The sequence below is a fragment of the Aulonocara sp. 'chitande type north' Nkhata Bay genome, linkage group LG7 (assembly GCF_057382095.1).
Source record: "Aulonocara sp. 'chitande type north' Nkhata Bay isolate Kocher_YH1m ecotype deep benthic linkage group LG7, A_spYH_male_GT1.1, whole genome shotgun sequence".
In the NCBI taxonomy this organism is placed as follows: Eukaryota; Metazoa; Chordata; class Actinopteri; order Cichliformes; family Cichlidae; genus Aulonocara; species Aulonocara sp. 'chitande type north' Nkhata Bay.
In genome coordinates, this window is record NC_141350.1 from 22,307,315 (window position 1) to 22,330,717 (window position 23,403).

A 23,403-nucleotide genomic window follows, 5' to 3' on the forward strand; every position below is an offset into this window, starting at 1 on the left:
GCTGATATAATCGGAAATTTCAGTTTCACAAAGCGAAGGAGGAGACTGTGACACCGAAATGGAGAGTTTCATGTATTATATTATGACTATACATGACAGGTCTAACAAGTAGAACGTAAAATAAGATGGACAAAAACGTGAAAATAAAACGTTAAAAAATTTGAATATACATATTTTCATTCGCAATTGTAAATTTATCATTTGGTTGCATTTGGGATTGCAAAAATTCGGAGCTTTTTCAGGTGGCATGAAGGCATCCTGAGCGAGCCGCTGGTCAGTCAGTTTCTCCGCTGTAAACAGGCGGTGTTAGAGCGTCAAACTTCGGGTGGGTCCGGGAAAAACCTAGTGAAACTTCAGAAAGTGTAATGGTAAGACCATACATTTTAATTTTATGCTCAACGCGTATTGCGTTCTTTACGTAAAGTGCCTGTTGTGTTTGGTCGACATCTGACAGAAAAAGTTTTACCTGAGTGACGTGACAAAGGCAACAAACTGAGGCACTTTTAAGCTAGCAGGCAGTTTCTTCTAACCTCCCTATTTCTCATTTTGTGTAATCCATATGCGTCACGTAACCGCACCGCAAACCACATATTGCAAATTACTCGTGTTTGTGTACTCTTTTGTTGGTTTGCCTTGGCCATTTAATTCAATGAGATGTTACTTGCGTGTTTTCCCAGCTCTGAATGAAATACTTTCTTCTGGCAGCAAGGTGAGTAAAAACCGTCAACATTAATAGATGGTGTCACTCCTGGATAACTCTATCATGTCTTCAGTGGATTTTTAGTTATTTATTTAATTATTTTGAGATTTCATACTAGACTCTACTGAAAGATCAGATCCCAAATGTCGCACAGCTGCCTATAAGTTAGAGCACCATGTAATTTTATGCTGTTGTATGTGAGAAGCTGCCGTTTTAGCAGAAATTTACAAACATATTTTATGTTTTCAATATTTCAGTTTCATTTATGAAATTTGACTTTTGTAAATGTACTGTGTAAAAATAATCCATTTGCTGTTGGCTTTTTGCTTGTGTAAATTATATGTTTATGCACACACAGCGGATCAACTCACACATATAAAATGACCACCACGGAGGGCGGTTACGTACACACCTTTGGCCCAGAGCTGCCTGCCATGTTTGATGGTGTGAAGCTGGCGGCGGTGGCTACCATCCTCTATATCATTGTCCGCTGTCTGAACCTCAAGAGTCCCACTGCACCACCAGAGATCATTTACCAGGACACCCTGCTCAGTCGCTACCTGCTCAAGACCTGCCCAATGCTGACCAAAGAGTGAGAGATTTTAATATTATATTAAAAGATCTGTGATGGCACTGAGATGACTGGAATGTGGACTTAATCATGAACTCCCGATTCTTACCTTAGATACAGGTGCACCATAGACTCATCAGGCATAACATTATGACCACCTGCTTAATTTTGTGTTGGTCCCCCTTTTGCTGCCAAAATAGCCCTGACCCATTGAGGCATGGAGTCCACCAGAACTCTGAAAGTGTGCTGTGGTATCTGCACCAGCAACAGATCCTTTCAGTCCCGTAAGTTTTGAGGTGGGGCCCCCATGGATCCGATTTGTTTGCTTTGTGGCGTTATCCTGCTGAAAGAGGCCACAGCTGCCAGGGAATACTGTTTCCACGAAAGGGTGTACAGGTAAGCAACTCACGCACAGCTGGCCATCCACGTGATGTGAAAGAAAATGAGATTCATCAGACCAGACCACCTTCTTCCATTGCTCCACGGTCCAGTTCTGCTGCTCACGTGCCCATAGTTGGTGCTTTTGGCAGTGGACAGGGGTCTGACCACACGGGCCAGCCTTCACTCCCCACCTGCATCACTCTGTCGCTTATTCACCACCGTTACTTTCTTGGAACACTTTTGATAGATACTGACCACTGCATTCCAGGAAAACCCCATAAGAGCTGCGGTTTTGGAGAAGCTCTTACCCAGTCGTCTAGCCATCACAATAATCAAACTCGCCCAAATCCTTACCTTGGCACATTTTTCCTGCTTCTAGCGCATCAACTTTGAGGACAAAATGTTCTCTTACTCCCGAAAATATCCTGCTCACTAACCGGTGCCATGATAATCAGTGTTATTCACTTCACCTGTCAGTGGTCATAATGTTATGCCTGATCAGTGTATTTATAGTGTGAGCACAGTGTATGATATACACAACATACAAAAATCTAGAAAATTTAACAACAAAAGCAAAAGAATCAGAAAACAGTCATCCTGAAACTGTTCCAACTCTGTTCTAAGACGTGGTTTGCATTAAAGTTGGTCAGTTACAGATTTTGGCTTACGTAGATGTGAATCCCACTCTCACAGGTCCTCGAGTCCTATGTTGAACTGACTGAACCACTACTTGTGTGGACTTCTGAGGTCTTTATTCGCCTTTATGTGACTCATTGTAGGGGGGGTTGGAAAAAAGCTGTTATTGGCCAGAGTCTCCCAAGAAGGACTAGATTTCCTAAACACTGTAAACAGAGCCTAGAGGAGCAGCAGTCTTTTCAGATACGTTGTAAGGGAGAGATCCATTCTCTCAGCCCAGCACCCACAGAGGCAGGCAGTGGCTGAACTAGGAAACATAAGAAAACCATGCAGTGTTGTTGCATTATAGAAGTTTAGGGGGATTTCAGCTGTTTGGAGACATAACATCCATTCACGAATGTACTTTCATTTCTCTTACTCTGACCATAATGTGAATAAACATGCCATTTGTTCTCTGGTGGAATGAGCCAGGAATTACAATTTAGGCTGAGCTGATCCATTAGTGAAACTGTAATTTTCCACATACATGGTAGGAAAAAAGCTTCCCGGGGAGAAAGAAAACTTTAGAAATATTTTTTTGGAGGAAATTTACCAACCTTTCTAAGCATTTTCAATACATTTGAGTCAATATCTATCTATTGATAGAGAGACAGGCAACAGTGGATGGATGGATGGATATCCTCATTTATTTAGATATTGGCCTTAAAATAAATGCCCCACTAGCAGCCATCAAGTGCTGCTAAGTGGTTGATCCATAGTATCCAGATTATATCAGATTATATCAGAGATAGTCCACAGCTTCTTCTGCGTTGTAAAAACCTGGGCTCTACATTACTTTCAGGGCTGCCTTCAACCCTGAAAGAACCCTGAAAGAACTTACAAAACATCCTGTCCTGTTATGTAAGTGTTTCACCTAGAGCAGGGGTGTCAAACTCAAATACACAGTGGGCCAAAATTCAAAACTGGAACAAAGTCGCGGGCTAACATTAATATTTATTGAAAAAAAAATCTTCCTCCAGATATAAGAATGAATCTTTTCTTATGGTCTCAAATACGTTTTGCTGGAAAACTGAATATGGAACAAGCAAAGCTTAATACTAAACAATATATATATTAGCTGTATAATACCAGTAGGCCAGCTCTAATAGTAATTTGGTATGGCTTCGCGGGCCAAATGTAATTAGGCTGGGCCAGAGTTTGACACCTATGACCTAGAGTGTGCACTGGCCATGATAAAAATCTAGCTAGTGGTTGGGTAACAGTTCTGACTCACTCACCAAAGATGACAAAACATACCTCACACCCCTTCCAATAATGTTGCACAACTATTCAAAGAAACATGTCATTCATTAGAAGGAGTGTCCGTGGATGGGCTAAGCTAATGTAGCCCTGATCCACAATCCATCCTAGTGAGGTTTGGCGATTTTCTCCAAACCTCCAAGTTTACTTTCAGTTTTTTTAGGTTGTTTTTGTTTTTCTGTAAAGATTCTGTTTGCACAGTGGGTGTGCTGTTTTTTAGTACACACTATGAAGTAGATAAAGATAAGGAAAATTCTCAGCTGTTTGTTTTTGGACAGGAAGGAGCGGTATGTTGGCCAACCGCATACCTGATGTGAACTTAATTTCTGCTAAATGTTATTTGGCTTCATATTTTTGGCACTCTTCATATTTAAGCACGCTGGAGTCATGTAATTTGAACACCTAAAAAAAAAAAAAAAAAGCACTCTCAGAGTGTGCCTGGCTTGTCAGACTGATGATCTTCTGAAGCATCTTCCAGTTACATAATATGGGCCTTGTCCTTCTTTTCAGATACATTCCTCCCTTGCTGTGGGGGAAGAGCGGTCACATCCAGACGGTGCTCTACGGGAAGATGGGACGTGTCAAAACTCCAACGCCCTGTGGGGTTCGCATGTTCCTCCCAATGCAGGATGGTGCTACGGCTACCTTTGACCTCTTTGAAGCTATTGGAGCCCACACCACTGGAGGTCAGAGGCAAAAACTACTTTGTTCCTGTTAAACCACCAAATCAGCTGGTTTTCGGGGTATTTAATTACACAACGGCTGATGTGTTGGTACTTAAAGAGCTTCCTGATTGTTGTTTAGTTGAGGTGCTTTTCTTTTCATTTCATTCCTCCTGAGTTTTATGTGCTTGTTTGGACCGAGAGAACATCAGTCTCATGTAACAAGCAGCTCCTGCTACACTTTGAGCGACTTTAATGAACTCCCTCGAGGAACGATGCCAGCAATGTAGTTCAGTGGGGTTAAATCTGCACACACACTACAGTGCACATGACATCGACTTTTACACAAGCTCATGACTCCAATTTAAATGTAGTTGCACATCCAGACTCTTTTGTGTCTTTGTGTGGGTGCCAGATGACATTACCATGGTAATCTGTCCTGGGATTGGTAACCACAGTGAGAAGAACTACATCCGGACCTTTGTGGATTATTCCCAGCGGCAGGGTTACCGCTGTGCTGTCCTCAACCACCTGGGAGCCCTGCCTAATGTTGAGCTCACCTCGCCACGCATGTTTACATACGGTAAAAAGTTATTGCCACATTGTCTGTTTTTATGATATTTTTTAACATTACTTGGATAAAAAAAAGAACCTTATAATGTGCAATCCTGCCAAAATCAATCTTTTGACAAATAAAACCAGATTCCCAAGAAGCATAATGTTATAAATATATATTAATCTGTCATATCGAGTATATATTACTGCTATACATTTGTAAAAGCAACTCTTTTACTTTCAGGTTGTACCTGGGAGTTTGGAGCTATGGTGGACTACATAAAACGCACTTTTCCCCAGACTCTGCTGGTGGTCGTGGGGTTCAGTCTGGGAGGAAACATCGTCTGTAAGTTCCTGGGGGAAAACCAGTCAAACCAGGACAGAGTGCTATGCTGTGTCAGCGTCTGCCAGGGTTACAGTGCCCTCAGGTTGGTAAACTGACTGAAGGATTAACACAATTAAGACTAATGGGTCATGTTGTTGTCGCCGTTGCTCTGCCATCACGAGTGAAACTGAGGTGATCATGTTGAACTCTGATAAATACTGAAACGGGGTTTATTTACTCTGAAACACAGGAAAGAAAGGAGACTGAGAAGACTCTGTTATATCAGGACTATCAGAGCTTTGAAAAGAAAAAGAAAAAAGCTTGTGAAAAAAGCATCCTAGGTACGGTTCCAGTCAGAGACTTTGTTAGAGAAGAAGACAGCGCTCAGTGAAACCTAAATTGAATCTTAGGGAATTCTGCAGCGGCAAAGATGGTGATAGAGTTAATTTCCAAGGGGGTAAAAATGTTAATAATGCCTCTTTAAGGGGAATGTCAGTAAATTTCTTAAGCAGTTTTTATCAGCTTTGACTAGTGATCTTCTACATGCAGGGACCAAAGAAATGACAGTTAATTTAGCTGTTCTTTAAATCAAGTTCCCAAATAAGTTCCTAAAGTTGTTTCCTAATGGTTCTTGTGAGATTTGCTTCAAGAAAGTATTACACGTTGTCATGTTGCCATTCACCCTGCTTCACTGAGTGAATGGGTTAAATGCAGAGAGGAATTTCCCCACGGGGATGAATAAAGTAATAAAGTATACATTATTCAGAGGGATTATTTCTGTGGTAAACAACATTCAGTGAGTGGTGATCATTTGGCAGCATTGAATTCACTTAAGCTTTTTTGGCGATTAGACCAATGAGCCGTCATAGCAGGCTGTCAGCGCTGATAGGCATTACGAGTCTAGGCCCTGATGGGATTGAAGATGGAGGATTGGATGGAGGTCTGAGTGACCAGGGGGAGGTGGGTTCCACCAATCAGAGTCAAGAGGCATCAGAGGAAAGAAGATGATTGGATTAGAGTAATGGTGTCAGCAGTGGATTTGAAAGCGTGGAAGTGATGAAAGAAATAGACTAACAGCCAAACATCCATGAAAGCAGGCAGATGAGTGATTACAGATCTTTCTTATTGAACTGAGGCATAAGCGTCATTACTGCGCTTGTATATGATCGTATTAAGCGGACCCATTACATTTGTTTTGGATTGCTTGGAGGTAGTGAGTGCAATATTAGGTTGTATAACTTAACTTAAAGTTTTGTGTTAAGCAGCACCATAATAGTGTTGGGGTTAAATAATTTGCAGTGTTGATTTTTACAATAGTTAAAATATAATAGTGATATGATGGATCAGACTACTGCTGTAGTGACTTTAGTTTGTAATGTGGTTCCACAGTATGTTTGTATTCATGTGCATTTGCTTGTGTGTGTTTAGGGCTCAGGAAACTTTCCTTCAGTGGGACCAGTGCCGGAGGCTCTACAACTTTATGTTGGCGGAGAATATGAAGAAGATCATTCTGTCGCACAGGTGGAGCAACACAACAGTTATTGATTAATGGTTACAGATACGTAACACTCTTAAATTTGATCAGAATGTCATTTAGTCATAAAGTACTGCAGCTTTTTGCTTTTCTGTAGCTCAGACACAAGCATGAATCTTTTCTCTGCTAATTGTTGGAGTGGCTTTCTGCAGACACAAAATTTTCTCGATTATCTCTGTCTGATAGAGTAGAAATTCTTAAATGTTAGCGTAATTCTGAAATATTTGCCAGAAATTCCTAAATCTGTTATCTAAAATGTAGATCTGTGAGTCATTTGTGGAGAATCAGATGAAAAGCACTTCTCAGCCAAACAAAGACACAGTCTCCCGCGTTGGTTGTGTCTAAATGTCATATTATTAAACAGGGACAGTTTGCTGGCCATGCAGTGCAGCAACATTGGCGATGGAGAGCTGAACAGACTGTATGCAGCCACATCTTTGATGCAGATTGATGACAGCATTATGAGGTGAAATATTCTGGGCTTTGAATATGATGGGTTGCTCTAAATTCTGTGGGCCATCTCTTTAACTATGTTATCGCATCATTTTTCACTTCAGAAAATTCCACGGTTATGACTCACTGAGAGAGTACTATGAGAAGGAGAGCTGTGTGCACTACATCCACAAAGTGAGTAACAAGTACCTATCCGTGTATGTAACAGAGCTCAACACATCTATCCCTCTATTACTACTTCTGCAATGACTTCATGTTTGGACTACTGTTAAATACTGTTGCTGCTATATTTATTGTTCACCTGATCTAGCATACTTGGATAGCAATCATACATAATTAAGTCCAGGTGTGGTTGAATACTACTTCTCTTATCACTGTTATATTATTCTGTTATAAAAGTGTAATGGTAGACAATATAAAATGTGGGCGTAGCTTGTGTGACATTAGCACAGAAGTGCCAGTGATGGTTACTTCTATCTTTTGTACTGTCTGCACTAATAATGTGTAAGTAGGTATTCTAAAAAATTAATAAATAAACTGGACTACTCTTTTTTTTACAGATCACTGTCCCACTCCTCCTGCTAAACTCCTTGGATGACCCACTGGTTCATCCATCACTACTGGCTGTTGCACGCACTCTTGCAGGTTTGTGGTTTTTGTCTAAACTCCTTCTGCAGTGTGAGTCAGTGGTAGTTAAAGGTTGTCTTTGTAACAGGCTAGCTTAAAGCTGGCTGCCATGATAAGTAGCTACCAATTTGCCCACGTTAGCAGGCAAACAAGAAAGATAGCTCGTGGTATGTTTTAATTATAGATAGCTAGCAGTTTATTAGAATAGAAGAATTGAATAGTCACTTGATTCTATTCTATTCTGACAAGCTAACAAGGATTCCTCCTAATAACACCTGTAACTGTGTCTATGTTTGATATTTGGCATGTATGGTTTAATTAGTGAACGTGGTGAAGTCTTGGCCAGTGGGCATGTTGAAGTAAAACTGGATAGGGCATTCACAGAGCAACCTTTGTTTTAATTTTGTGGAGTTCCTCAAGCTAATTTTTTATCACTGTTGTTAACTATGTAATGTTTTCTTAGCTACCTAGCATATGTGGCTAGCTGGCTATTCAGATTTCTTCCTGCACAATGCTTGAAGAAGCCAGGTTTGTTTGTTTTTTGGGAGGGGAGTTGTGATTGTGTTGTGTTGTACTGGAGGCAGGCTGTTGGCGTGTCTAACTTGATGTTAGCTAGTTATCAGTCAGTAGTTAAATTGTAACAGAGAAGAGGAAATATGCACTGTAGTGAATATGAACATTACAACCTGTGGATTTACATGGAACATTTGAGTCTTCAACATAGAAAACATGTTGTTGAAAGGAACTGAGAAAGTCAAGGAAAGTATTTTTTTTAAGTTGTTTTACACCAAGTTTAAAATATGCTTCCATACAAACCTTTAATAACAAATATTAAAGATATTATTTCATGGCATGCAACACAGAGGTGATGTAGAGTCTGGTGAAAATGCTGTCCTCACAGTGGTGCTAACTCAGAGCAGCATGAAGCGAGTTAACAGGACACTCGCAACACAGTCTTAAGTGTTGATAAGGTCTTGATGCAGCTATCTGCTCAACACACCCTCCCCAGACAGTCTTGTTGAATTTTTCAGGGCCATGTGATCCACCTGAGCTGTTGGGTTATATACAGGGACCTGTGTGTGTGTCTGGCCTCAACCTGCTGCCTTGTCTTGCCTCACATGGGAGATTCTTGTTTTGTAAAAGTCTTCGTATTCATGTAAAGTTTTTACGCTTCAAGTAGTCATGAATTCTATTTCTTTAAATTTTTGTCTACTTTTCTACTGGTTCTGTATCAAGATTCAAGTTATAATCTGTGCAGTCAGTTTCTTTTGAAAAACATGATCATCTTCGTGGTTGGATATTTGGACTCGTCACAGCTTTGGCGTCATTTAGCTTCTTAAAAATTGGTCTTTGACGGGAACAGATTTTTGGTGAACTGAAACTTTATACTTCTCTCTTCCTAACTGTCTTCCCCTTTTAGAGAAAATGCCCAATGTGGTATTTGCCCTGACTCAACATGGGGGCCACATGGGCTTTTTCGAGGGAGCTGTTCTGTTCCCTCAGCCCCTCACCTGGATGGACAAGGTCATAGTGGAGTACACCAACGCCGTCTGCCGCTGGGAGAAGAAGCAGTCGGTCTGTCAGAGTAGCAGCGAGTAGGACATGAACTTTTTGTATGGAAGCACGCAATACCACTCTGCGAGTTGCACTTACATACAAGTCCAGAGACAAACGCACAAAGACAGCTTGCTGTACCTGCTCAGCTTCAGCACTTTTGGCCTTACAGCTACATGATTCTGGAACTTGTAGATGATTAGACAAGGCAGCCTGAGTGGAAGTGGTTAAACCAGATTAGAAATAAAAACCTACAGAGGTGATCGCACAGGTGAGTGTAATGTGATCCCAAGCAGAAGTGTTCTTTCTGCTTTTGTTCTTTTTATCTCTCAGGTTAACAATAGTTTGCCCTCTGCTGGTTTTTGGCAGGTACTTCTTTCTTTATTCTCTAAAGCAGGGTGCGTAATTTGAATTCTGCCATAAGAAAGAAAAAAAGGTGGACTTTTTTTTTCAAGTTTTCAAATAATATTTTAATGATGTTTTGGTTCTGTCCTGTTCTGAAGTCCTTTAATTATAATAGTGCATTTTCACTAAGAGGATGTTGCTGTTTATTAAAGAAAAACATCTGATAAGAATGTGATTTAATCTCTCAAATCAGGTAATGTTTTACAGATATTTTTTGGTAGGTTTTCATGCTCAATTTTCTCCAGTGGACTCTGTCTGCATTTAGGGTAGACAAAAACAGACCCAACTGAACATTTCTGGTTTGTTGAAACATGTACTTGTAGATCCAACCATTCCATGAATCAATCAATTTACTGTAAAGCCTCCTGGTGTAGAACTCTGGTTACCCAAAACTTATAAATAACTAATAACTCCCAGCGTAGAAATAATTTAACTAGAAGTGGCAGGTGTGGTGGTATAAACGGCTGTTTACGGTATGTTTCGAAGGTGATAACATTTTGAATGTGTCTCTTCTTGGTCACGATTATGTTCCATATACCAGGCGTGGCTTCAGTTTAAACACTGTAGTGACTTAATATTAAACTTTAGCATCGATTACCTTTTGGGGGAGGATGTTGTTGTTGTTCATAGCTGTTCATTGCTGCCTACTGGATGGTGGTGTTTGCAATATAAAAGGTAAAGACAGCTAAGAGTATCGCTCTATTGAAGATGATTAGTGTCACTGACAAAAAAGGACAGTGGGGTGGATTTTTATATTTTTTATTTTCTGAATTGTGAGAAAGAAAGAAAAAACACTCCTGTACTGTCATGGTACTGTAAATTTCCACCAGAATTATGTGATTTCAAAGGTTTCAAACACCAGCTAAGCTGGTGAGGGCACAAATGCAATGTTTTTGCTGTTTTGGTTTGCTTGTTTTTAATATTCTGAGCTCTTATTATCATGTTAAGGACTTTTGAGGTTGGTCAGTTTCCTGTGAGTTACATTCTCAGTGGACTCCACCCAGTCTATGTAGCCTCCAAATTATGCAACTTATATCTGCTCTGCAGAAGTCAAATGTCATGCAACAGCACCACAAACATGTCCTGACTTTTTCACTGTTTGCTCGCACTTTATTGTCTTCAATGCACTATGTAGAGTCATTGACAATTAAAAGTAAATGAACACATTTTTATTGGTGTGATATTATAAATTAAGACGTTTCAATTGTCTTTTCTCACAATCATTTTCTGATGGGGTATTGTGCATAGTGTAAAAAATTACTCTTCATTAACTTGTTCCTGGATGAATGAGTTTTTTCAAGTTACTTGACAAGATTTTTCTTTTTAGTCTCATTTCACATAACAGGGGCTTGTCTGCATTGTTGAATATATGATTATGATGTAGAAAATGAAGGAAAATGTGGGTGTTTTCATGGTGCGCAGCCTGTTTACAAGTGATTTTCACATATTGTTTCCTTTTGTGTATTTCTACATCAACAAAGTCACAACACTTTGCATTTATTAACAGTTTATTGTACATGTATTGACATTGTTATTGGTGCACTGGGTAGCACAATGGGTCAAACTTTATTATACCTTACTGAAGAAGTCTTAAAAAAAGAAAGAAAGAAAGAAAGAAAAGCAGGAAAGAGAGGCACTTGTTGGAATACCAGCCTTGTGCAAGAAGATGATCAGGGATAAGAGGTTGGGTCCTGAGAAAGCTGGGGCCTGCCAGTAATAAACCATCTGTGTGGTGGGTGAATTTAAGTCCAGAGAAAGCACAGTTTGACAAAACGGAGACATAACATGTGGTGTTCAGAGCCGGTCAGGATTGGCAGTGTTTTTGCGTAATGGAAAAACACTGTATGTGATAAGATAATCACATATATGACTTTTATTTTATTTTATTTTATTTTATTTTATTTTTTTGGTCCATAATCATAAGCTTCTGTACACTTCACACCAGTACCAAACCATGCTGCTTCTTCTGCTTCTTCTTCTTCTTCTTTTTCTTTTAAGATTGACAACTGCCTCCAAGGCAGCCAGTCATTCAGTCCATGTACTTGGGTTTGGAATGAACTAAAAGTGATTGTCACAGCTAATCCACCACTGTGTACATTAACTTATCTGCATTTATTTATTTATTTATTTATTGGTTATGGTTCTAGTGATAAAAAGGGGAACCCTGTGACAAGATTGATGCTAATTGGACTAAAATTTATCTTAATTGCACCAACGAAAAAAAGTCCTGGCCTGAGCGAGATAATTTGGACTGGACTGCTTATTCTGCTAAAAAAAAAAATACAGAATTGGCAAAAAGTAAATAAATACAAACACTAAAATGTTCACTGTAATGAGTTAGAAGTAAGTTTTACTTATCATAGGACTGACTTTCAAAGAAAGACAAGCAAATACATGAAGTGTATGCACTCTGTAGTTATTTGGAGCATGTATGGCACTTTTGATGGTCATCAACTAGAAAATTCAAACTATACGGTGTCACTGGGATGGCTTGTCTAGTTTTTGTCTTGAATGTGCTTTACCAGGACCTGTGCAGTACAATATCATTTTACCTTCTAACACAGTCACGACTTTCATTCATAACTTTAGTTCCTACAACCACACAGCTAGATTGGGCGTTGATTCTTCACAGTCTATAGGGTTTATAATACGTAAAGGCTCTCGACCCCTCATTGGCAAAAGGACTGAGGATGTCTAGTCAAACAGCTTGGCTGCTGTGGCCTTGCCGTCGTACTTGGGACCTTTTCCGTCAAACTCGGCAGGGAGAATTTCGGCATCAAACTCCTTGTAGTAATTTTCCAACTCGTCTCCGTGCACGAACACCTAAAACGAACATCCGCAGCTGTTAGAGATGCTTAAAAGTGTGTGCTATCCTTCAGCAGCCAAATGTCAAAGTCATAAATTAATTTAATATCCTTGTATTGAATATCCTGACAGACTCAAACGTATTGCTTAAGCGCACCATAAAACCAATTTTTAGAGTGGCATTATGGTTATTAGATTCAGCTCTGTTAATCAGAGTGAAACACACATCAAAATCCTTTCAGAAGCAAACTGAAGGATCCAGACCAACACATTATTGAATTAATACAGTGGTACTTGACTGTCGAGTATGTATGAAAGTCTTGTTTTATTAGAAAAAATGCAAAACTGTTTTTGCTACTTTTTGCCAAGCAGGTTCATGTCAAGTCAGATGCTGTCACGTTGCATATTACAGCTCTCCTGCACTCAAACCAAAATATAAAGGATATCTTGAGCTTGGCTGATGATAGGTTTATATATCAGAGACTTAAGGGGCAACAGTGGTCACAGTTTGAATTGCAAACCCCCTTAATGTCTGCCATTAATGCTCTCTACAAGGACTAAAACCAATCTATGTTGTCATTGAATATGATTCATTTGACTCACTCTCTCCAGCAGCTTGCTCTTCATGAGAGGTTTGACCACATTATAGGTGGTAGTGAAGTACCAGGGCTGGTGGATGAAGTGCACAGCTTTGAAACGGGCAGGGAATGAGTCCTGGTGGAACACAAAGAGCAAGATGAAGGGCAAGGAATCTAAAAATCCCATCATAAATGAATGCCAAGTCAAAGTGTTGAAACTTTGTTTGACTACTCTATTATACAATGGTTTTTGAGCTGTGGACGCTCTGCTTCCACAGACGAAAAGCAGAGCGTCTGTGGAAGTCCACCGGTCTGACTGTCCATCGTGAGCACTTTAAAGACCTACTTTACCTATATAATGAATCAGTCAAAGAGGCCAGATCCTCTTACTTCAATAATCTTATAAATCGTCATAAAAATAATTCAAGAATTCTATTTGATACCATCAACAGTATTGTTTCTCCTCCAACCCAGCATGCTCTGTTGCTTTCTGATGAAGATTGTAATACTTTCCTTAATTACTTTGTAAATAAGGTGATGGACTTGAAATCCAAAATTTCCTAAAGTGCCTCCCCTTATGAAGATACCCCTTGCTGTCTTGGATCATTTACCTCCTTTTCTCCAATCACACTAAATGACTTAATTATAGTTTTAGGTAAAATGAAATCCTCATCATGCTCTGTAGATATATTACCTCACTCTGTCCTGTCTGGGTCTATCACCAGCATTGGTCCCACATTACTATCCATCATCAACAGTTCACTGAGGCAAGGCTGTGTTCCATCTTATTTTAAACACGCTGAGGTAACTCCTCTGTTAAAAAAACAGAATCTTGATCCTAGCTCTGCTAGTAATTACCGACCTATTTCAAAATTGCCATTTGTAAGTAAATTACTTGAAAAAATTGTTGAAAATCAGTTCAGGTCTCTCTTATGTAAATTACACATTCTTGACCCTTTTTCAGTCTGGCTTTCAAAAGCAGCACTCTACAGAGACCGCTCTCTTAAGAGTCTATAATGATCTATTAATGGCATCTGACGCAGGGAACTGTTCTGTGATCATTTTGCTTGATCTTAGTGCAGCCTTTGACACTATCGACCACAAAATCCTACTTAACAGGCTCAAGGTTTTGGCTGCTATATCTGGCTCTGCCCTAGACTGGTTTTCTTCCTACTTATCAGATAGGACCTTTTCTGTTAGGACTGACAGGTTCACCTCTGACATTGCTGCCCTGACCTGTGGGGTCCCACAGGGCTCAGTTTTAGGTCCATTACTATTTTCTTTTTATATGCTTCCTTTAGCTGGTATCATTCAATCTTTTAGCGACCTGTCTTATCATTTTTATGCTGATGACATTCAGCTCCATATGTCCTTTAAGCCTCATCAGCTGGATAGGCTGTCCACCCTAGTCCAGTGCTTAACCCAGGTTTCTGATTGTCTTTCAAGCAACTACCTTGTTCTAAATACTAACAAGACCGAGACCATGATCATAGCTCCTCCTGAGCTACATTCTAAAATCAGTCAGGTTCTTGCCTCTTTCTGTCCATCTGTCAAGTCAAATATTCGAAATCTTGGAGTAATATTTGACTCTTCTCTGGGCCTCGACTCTCATGTAAAATCCTTGTCTCGTTCCTGTTTCTATCATTTAAGAAACATATCTAAACTGCGACATATGGTTTCCTCAGCTGAACTGGAAAAACTCATTCATGCATTTGTGTCATCACACTTAGATTACTGTAATTCCCTTTTTACTAGCTTGGATAAATCATCTCTCTCTCGCCTCCAGACAATACAAAACGCAGCAGCCAGATTACTAACTCGCTCTACCAAGCGTGTTCACATCACTCCCATCTTATATTCTTTACATTGGCTCCCAATAGAGTTTAGAATTCGCTTTAAAATTCTTGTTTTAACATACAGAGCACTAAATGGCCAGGCTCCAGATTACTTATCCAAGCTTCTTATAAAATACACTGCTGCTCGTCATCTCCGCCCACAGACTCAGAGTCTCTTAGTTGTTCCCCGTACACGACTGAAGACAAAAGGGGACAGAGCCTTTCAGTCTGTTGCACCAAGGCTGTGGAACAGTTTACCACTACATTTATGTTTGCTTGACTCTGTGGATTCTTTTAAAAAACTGTTAAAAACTCTTCTGTTCAAACAAGCCTTTTGTTGATCTACATATTTTATATTTTTTACATTATTTACATTTGATCTTTTACATTGTATATAATGTCTATTGATTTTATTGTTTATTTTAATATTTGTGTACGGCGCTTTGTGATTGTCTGTCTGTGAAAAGCGCTTAATAAATAAAGTTTACTTACTTACTTCTCCTCTAAAGTAATTCAACCAAAATAATGGATTTTTTCCCCCCCACCTGTAACATGTCCACCATCTTTTTGAGCTCAGTGGGTTTGATTCCTGATGCCTGCTGCATGGTGAAGCCCTTGAAGTTTTCAATGATACAGAATCCATTGATTTGAGTTTCCTCGTTCTCTAGAAGCTTCTCAAGTATCACACAGTAGGCGCGCAGGATCTGAATGCACACAGACAAACATGTTTTATATTTATAGTATCTTCTAGTAAGCTCCTGTCAGAGATGGGACAAAAATACATAAGCTTCCTGTGTAATAAAAGAAATGAGTCACCATACCTCGTCAAAGGTGATCTCCTCGTAGTCCCAGTTCTCGATGTTGAAAAGCAGGACCACACGGCCGTATTTGTCTCTGCTATGCAGGATGCCGGGGTAGCCGGCCTCGATGGTGCTGCGCACGGCCTCAGGGGTCAGGTTCTCGAACAGCTCGGGGTAATCCTTCCTAAAACGCACATAACCTGAGTAGAAGCACAGGAATCCTATTAGATTACATTTCATCTTTGAAAAATGCTTTTTTTAACTACAGGTGGTAAATTTTTTTATTTTTTTTATTTCTTTTTTTAACCTGGATCCTTATGATAAAATCATATGTTTGTGAGGCTACATGACTTTTCAGAATTGATACCATAATGACGCTTAGATGCACAGAGGAAGAAATGATGTGCATGTATTTAGATCTGCCACTTTCAGCCGCTCATTTTGAACATTTTACCCTTCATAAGGTCGAAAGCCCTGGGCACGTCGTACTTCCTGGCACGAATGAAGTGGGTCAGCATGTTGTCTGGTTTCTCCCCGAAGGTGTCCTGCACCCCCTTGGCCAGATCATCACCACCTTCTGCCTTCTCCTTAATAATTGCTCGCAACTCCTTCACTGCTGACACCCGCTTCTCATCGGTCTCATTCAGCTCATCCTTGGCCTGCAGAGAGGAGCCAGTCCAGGCAGTTAGTTCACAGATTATATTTGAGTGGTCCTGGTTGTATAAGGGTTTATTTTCATAAATATGGTCCATGTTTCATTTCACTTATGCCCTTAAAGTTGGTCGTACTGATCAAACCATTGTGTTCTACCAGATACAGGGTGATAATTTAGATAGGATAGGGTAGTGGTCTAACCACAATTAAGAATGACAAGCCAGCTTTAAGACCCGAACTCTTCCATGGCATGCATTTTTAATCTTTGATATTTGGGCTGATTGGAACCCGATGAACGTAAAAACAAAGAATCACCAGATTTTTTTTTTTTTTTTTACTTGATTTCTTTTCCAAGAAAGATGAGAGCCACATATGAGGATATTCGTTTTCAATTTTGATAAGACAGAGGCAGTATAATGTCCTTGTAAGTGGATATCAGGCCCTTGTAGAGCAAAATTTAGTATTTTGGTCTAAATAACCCAAAATGTGATGTCCACATATGTGGATGCCAGGTCCTAGGAGGTTAAAGTCACTGCTTCCAATTTGTAACTTAAGACAAACAATTGGAGGGCTACTATCCCAAGTTTTACATTTCTGGTGCCACCTATTGTTGTGAAAGGGTATTGCACATCCTAATGAAGCCTTAATGTTTTTTCCCAATTTGGAACACCAACACAAAGATGTACCTTCAAAAAACTGGACATTGTTAATAAGTAAACCATTGAAAGTTGTATATTCTCAAACTTTAATTTTATTTATGAAAACAAACTTCAATTTAGAGTTATTTATCTAGCGTAAAATGGGGTAAAGACGCTACAATAATAGAGGGATAATGCCAACAATCAGATGACTCCCTATGAGCTAGCATTAGGCAACAGTGGGAAGGAAAAACTCCCTTTTAACAAAAGGAAACCTGGAGGTTTTACTGGGGTTGTTCTGGCATTGCATTACAATTCCTTTGCTTGTTAAAGAGTTTTTTGTCCTGATGTGACTCTGATGAATCTTGATCTTATTCCAAAGATTTCTTTGATCACCTTCTGCATTGTGTGGTCTGGCACGTTGGTGCAGGGTCCAAAAACTGGTCCGTGGTCCTTGACGGTCAGACGCTCCAGCTTGGCCCTGAGCGCCTGCTCCTCCTCTGACACCATACGGTAAGTTCCACTCTGAGGACAGAAGATATTATTACAGCTTGTCATGGTTGCTTATAAATGTTTATTTATAGTGAGAAAATCTATTGGTCCTGTAATCTCAAATTCCTCAGAAACATTTAAAGACACTTAATCAGGGAAACAAATGGACTAGTAAATCAAACGACCTCCCAAAGTCCAACTTCCAGTCTGGATTCGGGAGACAGACACGTTGTCTTCTTTTAAGATTAGGCTTAAAAATGTTCCTTTTTGATAAAGCATATAGTTGGGACTGGATCAAGTGACCCTGAATCCTCCCTTAGTTTCTTAGTTATGCAACAATAGGTGCACATGATGCACAAAGTGTTTCTTTTTTATTCACTTCTTTAAACTCACTATGTGTTCATGTTTATACACAACTTTGCATTTAATCTTACTTCTTAGCCTGCACCTATCCACTCGAACTCTGCGCTCCTCCAGTCAGATGCTTTTATTAGTTCCACACTCCCAGTTCAAATCTAAAGGTGACAGGGCTTTCTCCAGTGGCCTTGACTTGACTAATCTCTGTCTTTTGTCCTGTTTTCCTGCCCTCACCCACCACCCTCACTGAGCATGGTTCTGCTGGAGGTTTCTTCCTGTTAAAGGGAGTTTTTCCTTCACACTTTTGCCAAGTGCTTGCTCATAAGGGTGGCCTGGTTGTTTTCTCTGGATTATTGTAGGGTCCTTGCCTTACAATGTTGAGGTAAATGTTGTTGTGATTTGGAACTAATTGAACTGAACTGAAGGGCAGCGGGTGGCGCAGTGGTTAATGCTGTTGCCTCACAGCAGTAAGGTCCTGAGTTTGACTCCACCATCTTGCCGAAGTCTTTCTGTGTAGAGTTTGCATGCTCTCCCTGTGTTTGGGTGGGTTGTCTCAGGCCTCCTCCCACAGTCCAAAGACATATGGTGGGACTTTAGGGTAATTGATGATTCTAAATTGGCCATGGGTCTGAGTGTGAATGGGTGGCTGTTTCTCGGTGTTAGCCCTGTGACAGACTGGCGATGTGTCCAGGGTGTACCCTGCCTCTCACCCTATGATTGCTGCGATAGGCTCCACCACTCTACACCCCCAACACCACCACCCCACCCCACTGCAAAATAAGGATAAGTGGAACTGATCTCAATTCAAAGCTACTCTAGTTGTGGTCAAGAAATGAATATGAAACTGAGCATGCTATATCCACTTTAGTAAAGATTAAATGCTTTAAACCAACAGACAAAGTTGTGCTTTTGAACACAAACCCCAGTCGGCCCTGTTCAGAGCAAACATTTTATCATAGTAAGAAGGCACAGGTATGATTACCATCATTAAAAATGGATGCATTCCACTTAGGTGTGCCATTTCCAGGATCTTGACATTATGGATGTTCACTGGCTTAGTGGCACAGGTGAATGAAGCACATTCATTTTTAATGGCAGCAGTGTCACCTGTCAAAATTGCTGTAATGGGGGAGACTAACTAAAGATGTTGCAGTTTGTTATAATGGCTGATGGAAAACCGTTTCCCTGTGAGCACAAAGATGTTTATGTTTCACGTGTCTGCAGGAAAACTTTTAAGTTGCGCAGCACTTTGGATAAAAGCCGAGTACCTCGTCATGTCAATTTAACTCTCTCACAAGACTGGGTTTTGCTGTGTGAGCTTTAAAACACGTCTAATCCACGTGAGACAGGATGCCTGTCCACCAGTGTTGCAGGTCCGCAATCAATAGACTTCAGTGTTTTGGTTAATCTCCCTCACATGAGTCCTGCAAAGCTTGTAAATACATGGTGAGGACCACTATTCGACCTGAAGCAGGGATCAGAGATTAGCAGCTAAAGAAACTGTGGCTATCGCTGGTGTCTGCAACAATGGGCCTTTGGGAAGTTTTGAGCTGCAGCTGAATCCATCTGAGATGGAGAATAAATGTTTGTCCTTATGAATGCTGTCCTGTTTGTCTGTTTAAGAGTGTAAAAGTGGAGATACTCACGACTACAGCCATGTCTTCTCTTTAAAAATGTCCTTGTCCTGTCTGGAAGAAAAGAAGAGGTAACTTGTGATTCTTATCAATCCCACTTAAATCTTAAAAACTGACACACTGTAGTCCTTCTAAATCCCTTTTCAAAATCAAATCAAATCAAATCAAATCACTTTTTATTGTCACATCACATGTGCAGGCACACTGGCACAGCACATGCGAGTGAAATTCTTGTGTGCGAGCCCCACAAGCATCAGAGATGTGCAAACACAACAACACAAACGAGCAAAATACAAGAATGGCCAACCTGAAACTAATAAATATATGTACAATATATAATAGTGTATGCATTTCTGGATGTGTATACTAAATATTTTCCTACGTGTGTGTGTGTGTGTGTGTGTGTGTGTGTGTGTGTGTGTGTGTGTGTGTGTGTGTGTGTGTATACACATTTTTACAAATTAAATAGTAAAAAAATAAAATAAAATAATAATAATAATAATAATAATAATAAAATATATAAAATATACAGAGTTGAATATGTGCAAAACAAGTGGCATTTATATACAGTGTGGAGTGCATAATGTTGAAGTTCCAGTAGTGAAGCTGAGGTGTCTATGACGTGTTCAGCAGTCTGATGGCCTGATGGAAAAAGCTGTCTCTCAGTCTGCTGGTACGGGACCGGATGCTGCAGAACCTCCTTCCTGATGGAAGCAGTCTGAACAGTTTATGGCTGGGGTGACTGGAGTCCTTGATGATCCTCCCCGCTTTCCTCAGGCACCGCTTCCTGTAGATGTCTTGGAGGGAGGGAAGCTCACCTCCAATTATCCCATCCTCTCTGCTCTCACATGGTACCTTTTTGGCTATATTTAGCTTTTGCCAATCCTGGGTGACTTATCAGGAGAGTTAAGCTTGACAGCCTTTTAGTTTCATAATCATCAGGCTCACAGTGGGTGTCGATGGGAAAAATGTTAGATATAGAGCAAGAAAATCTTTAATTGGTACAATGGTGCATACATATAGGCATACATACAGTATAATACAGCATGCAACCACTTGATGAAGGAGATTTGAACAAAAGTTGAATAGCTAACCTAGTTGCGGTCAGTTATTTACTTGAAAGAAAATGAAAGTGCAGTCTAATAGTCTATTAAGCACTTATAAAATATATTCATAAAGACCAGCAACATCCATATGTCTTTATAATACCATGCTACACAGCCCAAAGCTGTGGTATTACGAGTGCTTGCATTTTTATGACTCTCGGTCTCAGTGGAAACGCCTCAAACCTAACCACTGTCAGCCCCATGATGCACCCACTGCACAAGATTTGAGCTGGAATGATCTGCTTTTAGATACCTCGAGATAAAAGAGAAACAAGGCAGCAAAACATCCATAATTTCATCCTACTACATAAGATGAAGTCTGTAAAGCTGAGCCAAATCCACTGCCTGGTAACAACAGGAGTTAAGGAACTGAATACAACTGGAAGCATCATCTGAGCAAAGAAGGCCGATTCCTACCTGAGGCAGACGTGAAGTAGCTGGCGGGGAGTCACAGGGTCTGTGCTGAGAAGTGTCGATGGGAGCTATGATTTGTAGTGTTGGGATTAGTCGCGTCACAGCAGATTACACCCAACAGGCTCCTTTTTCTTTTCAATCAGTATAAAAGAGGCAGTGAGTGTGGAAAGGGGGGGGGGGGAAGTAGCTGTGATGGGGTTGCTTTTTTAACCAATGGTGGACGAGCTCCGGTGATGAAAGGCAGGGCCAGGATGATGTAAAGTTAAGTGTACCCTTCAGTTCAGAAGTGATTTAAGGAGAAGAGGGATTTGATTGCATTCCGAGGAGACTTGAACGGAGTGAACAGAGACCATTGTGAGTGCTGAGTCCCCAGGATGAACACACTGTGTTCAAATGCTCTGTTTCACATGTTTGGAGGTATAATTGAGAAGACGTGGTTAGTCTGGTTCTGCAAACTTAAATTGCATAATTTATCACATTTCATGCAAGTTGTTGGGGTCGAGCAGAAACCCAGAGAGCTGAAAAATTAAGCCACCGCAAAAGTGCAACTAAATTACAATTTCTCTGTTGGCCAGTCGCTGAACTGAACATCTCTGTGTTTGTGCTGTTGGTGGCTTCTTGAAGAAATGTTAAAATAAATTATCTGACAAATCACGAGACATGCCCCATAAACCTAATAACAGGTTGAGCCACTCTCAGCAAGCATTTGCAATAACTGGAAATGAATCTTTTACAGCGCTGTCGAGGAGTTTTGGCCCACTCATCTTGGGAGAATTGTTGTAATTCAGCTACACTGGTTTCTGAGCCTGAGCTGCCTTTTTAAGGTCATGACACAGCATCTCAATCAGATTCTGGTCAGGACTTTGACTAGGCCACTCCAGAATTTTCATTTTGTTTTTCTGGATCAATGGTAATGAAAATATTAATGATCAAGAAACTGACCTCACAGCCCGTTGTTTGCCAGGGAGCTAGTTTCAGTCGTTATGCAAATATTATGTTTATAAGGTTGGGGAAACCTGCAGTCAGCTGAGACTGAAGAAGTCACTTGGATGGGTGACGAAACATTTCTCCCACTGAAAACTCTACATCCAGATGAACAGAATGAACTTTATGGGAGTTCTTTGGAAATCCCAAAACCCCCCGTAAACCCATGACACCTTAGAATATGGGGTTCCATGGTGCTAATGACATTTAACTTTATTTAAAAATCAAGGGGTTGCTTTTAATTGAACTCTGTGCTATCATCATACCAAAACCTAAAGAACTCTTAAAGGCCTTCAGACAAAACATTTTAATGTCCATGAATTAGTAAAATGTTTTTTTAACTACTATAAGAAAGATCATCTACAAGAGGTTTATCTTTCAAACTGCAGGCAGTTTGATTTCCCATCCCAGTAATTTTATCCCTAAGTGCAGATCGTCTGATGGAAAACAGTCTCCAAGAACCCCAAAATTATCTCGGGGTACCTGCAGGTAACTATTACAACTTTTGGTCTCAAAGTACATGTGTTCACGATCAGAGACTGCAAAGTTTGAGGTGCATTATAGGTGTGCCAAGAAAAAACAACAACCTTTCTTGTACCAAAACACACTTTTCCACTAAACATACAGTACGTGCAAAGAATACACATTTTGGAAAATAATGTGCTGTAAAAATAGTAATGCATGGGAGTGGAAATGTGTCTCTAGTTGTTTCAGTGGCTCAGCAACTCGAAATAGTGTTTAAAGGTCATGGGAGGCCATCTGTGCACGCTCTGAAGCCGTCTTGGAACAGGATAATAAACTCAAGTGCACTCGAAACATTATCCAAGGAAGTGAATTTTATATAGAAGAGTGGTTACTAATCTGAGGAAGTTGATGCAGAAATTGCTGGCCAATTTTGCATAACTCTGTGATTGTATTTTCTTGCGATGTTTAGTGTATCGCCTTCATCTGTAGGTAACATTTAAAAAAGGTTCATATGGTTGATCATCCTCTGAATGTTGCTTTTACACGTGAAATACTCAGAAAATCTTATCGCTATAACCGAAAGATGACCAAGAGCAAAAAATAAAAGCAAAAACTGTCAGACATCTTTTCTCTATTGGGTATGTCACACGTATGGAATAAAGGAAGCAGCTAAGATAATGAATAAGGTTCAAAATATACACCATTTTCTTGCATATCTGCACACACAAGCCCACAGATCTGCCTGTAGACATATGTGCGGCCACAGAAGATCTTAAACTTTCCACACTGCTCTGTGATCTGATTAGTTCTCACGCACACAACTTTGCATGAAACAGTCACTTTCTTCATTTTGCGAGACCAATGTCTAAAGTTATCTTTATGCAGCACAGTGAAGCATGATCAAAAAAAATTATTGGCGATTTCATTTCTCTGTTCAAA

The 23,403-nt window shown here is 40.1% G+C and overlaps 2 protein-coding genes across 3 annotated transcripts; one reads left to right on the forward strand and one right to left on the reverse strand.

Annotated features, from left to right (window-relative positions):
• Positions 1–248: 248 nt before the first annotated feature.
• On the forward strand, positions 249–10,868 carry abhd2b (abhydrolase domain containing 2, acylglycerol lipase b). 2 transcript variants are annotated; one of them, XM_086299413.1, is made up of 11 exons: positions 249–368; positions 678–709; positions 1,059–1,292; positions 4,098–4,273; positions 4,665–4,832; positions 5,049–5,232; positions 6,558–6,650; positions 7,028–7,129; positions 7,221–7,290; positions 7,677–7,761; positions 9,164–10,868. In XM_086299413.1, exons 2-11 carry the CDS (start codon positions 684–686, stop codon positions 9,340–9,342), a joined length of 1,317 nt encoding a protein of 438 aa, XP_086155539.1. In that variant the 5' UTR covers positions 249–368; positions 678–683; the 3' UTR covers positions 9,343–10,868. The 2 variants fall into 2 exon arrangements, with proteins under 2 accessions (XP_086155539.1, XP_086155540.1); XM_086299414.1 differs by lacking the exon at positions 678–709 and having other exon boundaries at positions 295–368.
• A 944-nt stretch (positions 10,869–11,812) lies between these two features.
• Positions 11,813–21,130, reverse strand: rlbp1b (retinaldehyde binding protein 1b). Its single transcript, XM_086299415.1, has 8 exons — positions 21,019–21,130; positions 19,508–19,549; positions 17,409–17,537; positions 16,175–16,379; positions 15,742–15,920; positions 15,466–15,624; positions 13,111–13,221; positions 11,813–12,525 (listed from the first exon to the last, which is right to left on the reverse strand). Exons 2-8 carry the CDS (start codon positions 19,517–19,519, stop codon positions 12,397–12,399), a joined length of 924 nt encoding a protein of 307 aa, XP_086155541.1. The 5' UTR covers positions 19,520–19,549; positions 21,019–21,130; the 3' UTR covers positions 11,813–12,396.
• Positions 21,131–23,403: the final 2,273 nt, after the last annotated feature.

Bases quoted from the DNA above. Each gene is read 5' to 3' on its own strand.
- rlbp1b (XM_086299415.1), bottom strand. The intron at 16,380-17,408 runs GTGATCAAAGAA...TCCTCTCTGCAG, and splicing joins CAGACCACACAATGCAGAAG to GCCAAGGATGAGCTGAATGA. The intron at 13,222-15,465 runs GTGGGGGGGAAA...GTGTTCCACCAG, and splicing joins AGATGGTGGACATGTTACAG to GACTCATTCCCTGCCCGTTT.
- abhd2b (XM_086299413.1), top strand. From the start codon at position 684: ATGAAATACTTTCTTCTGGCAGCAAG. The intron at 7,130-7,220 runs GTGAAATATTCT...TTTTCACTTCAG, and splicing joins ATTGATGACAGCATTATGAG to AAAATTCCACGGTTATGACT. The intron at 7,291-7,676 runs GTGAGTAACAAG...TTTTTTTTACAG, and splicing joins GTGTGCACTACATCCACAAA to ATCACTGTCCCACTCCTCCT.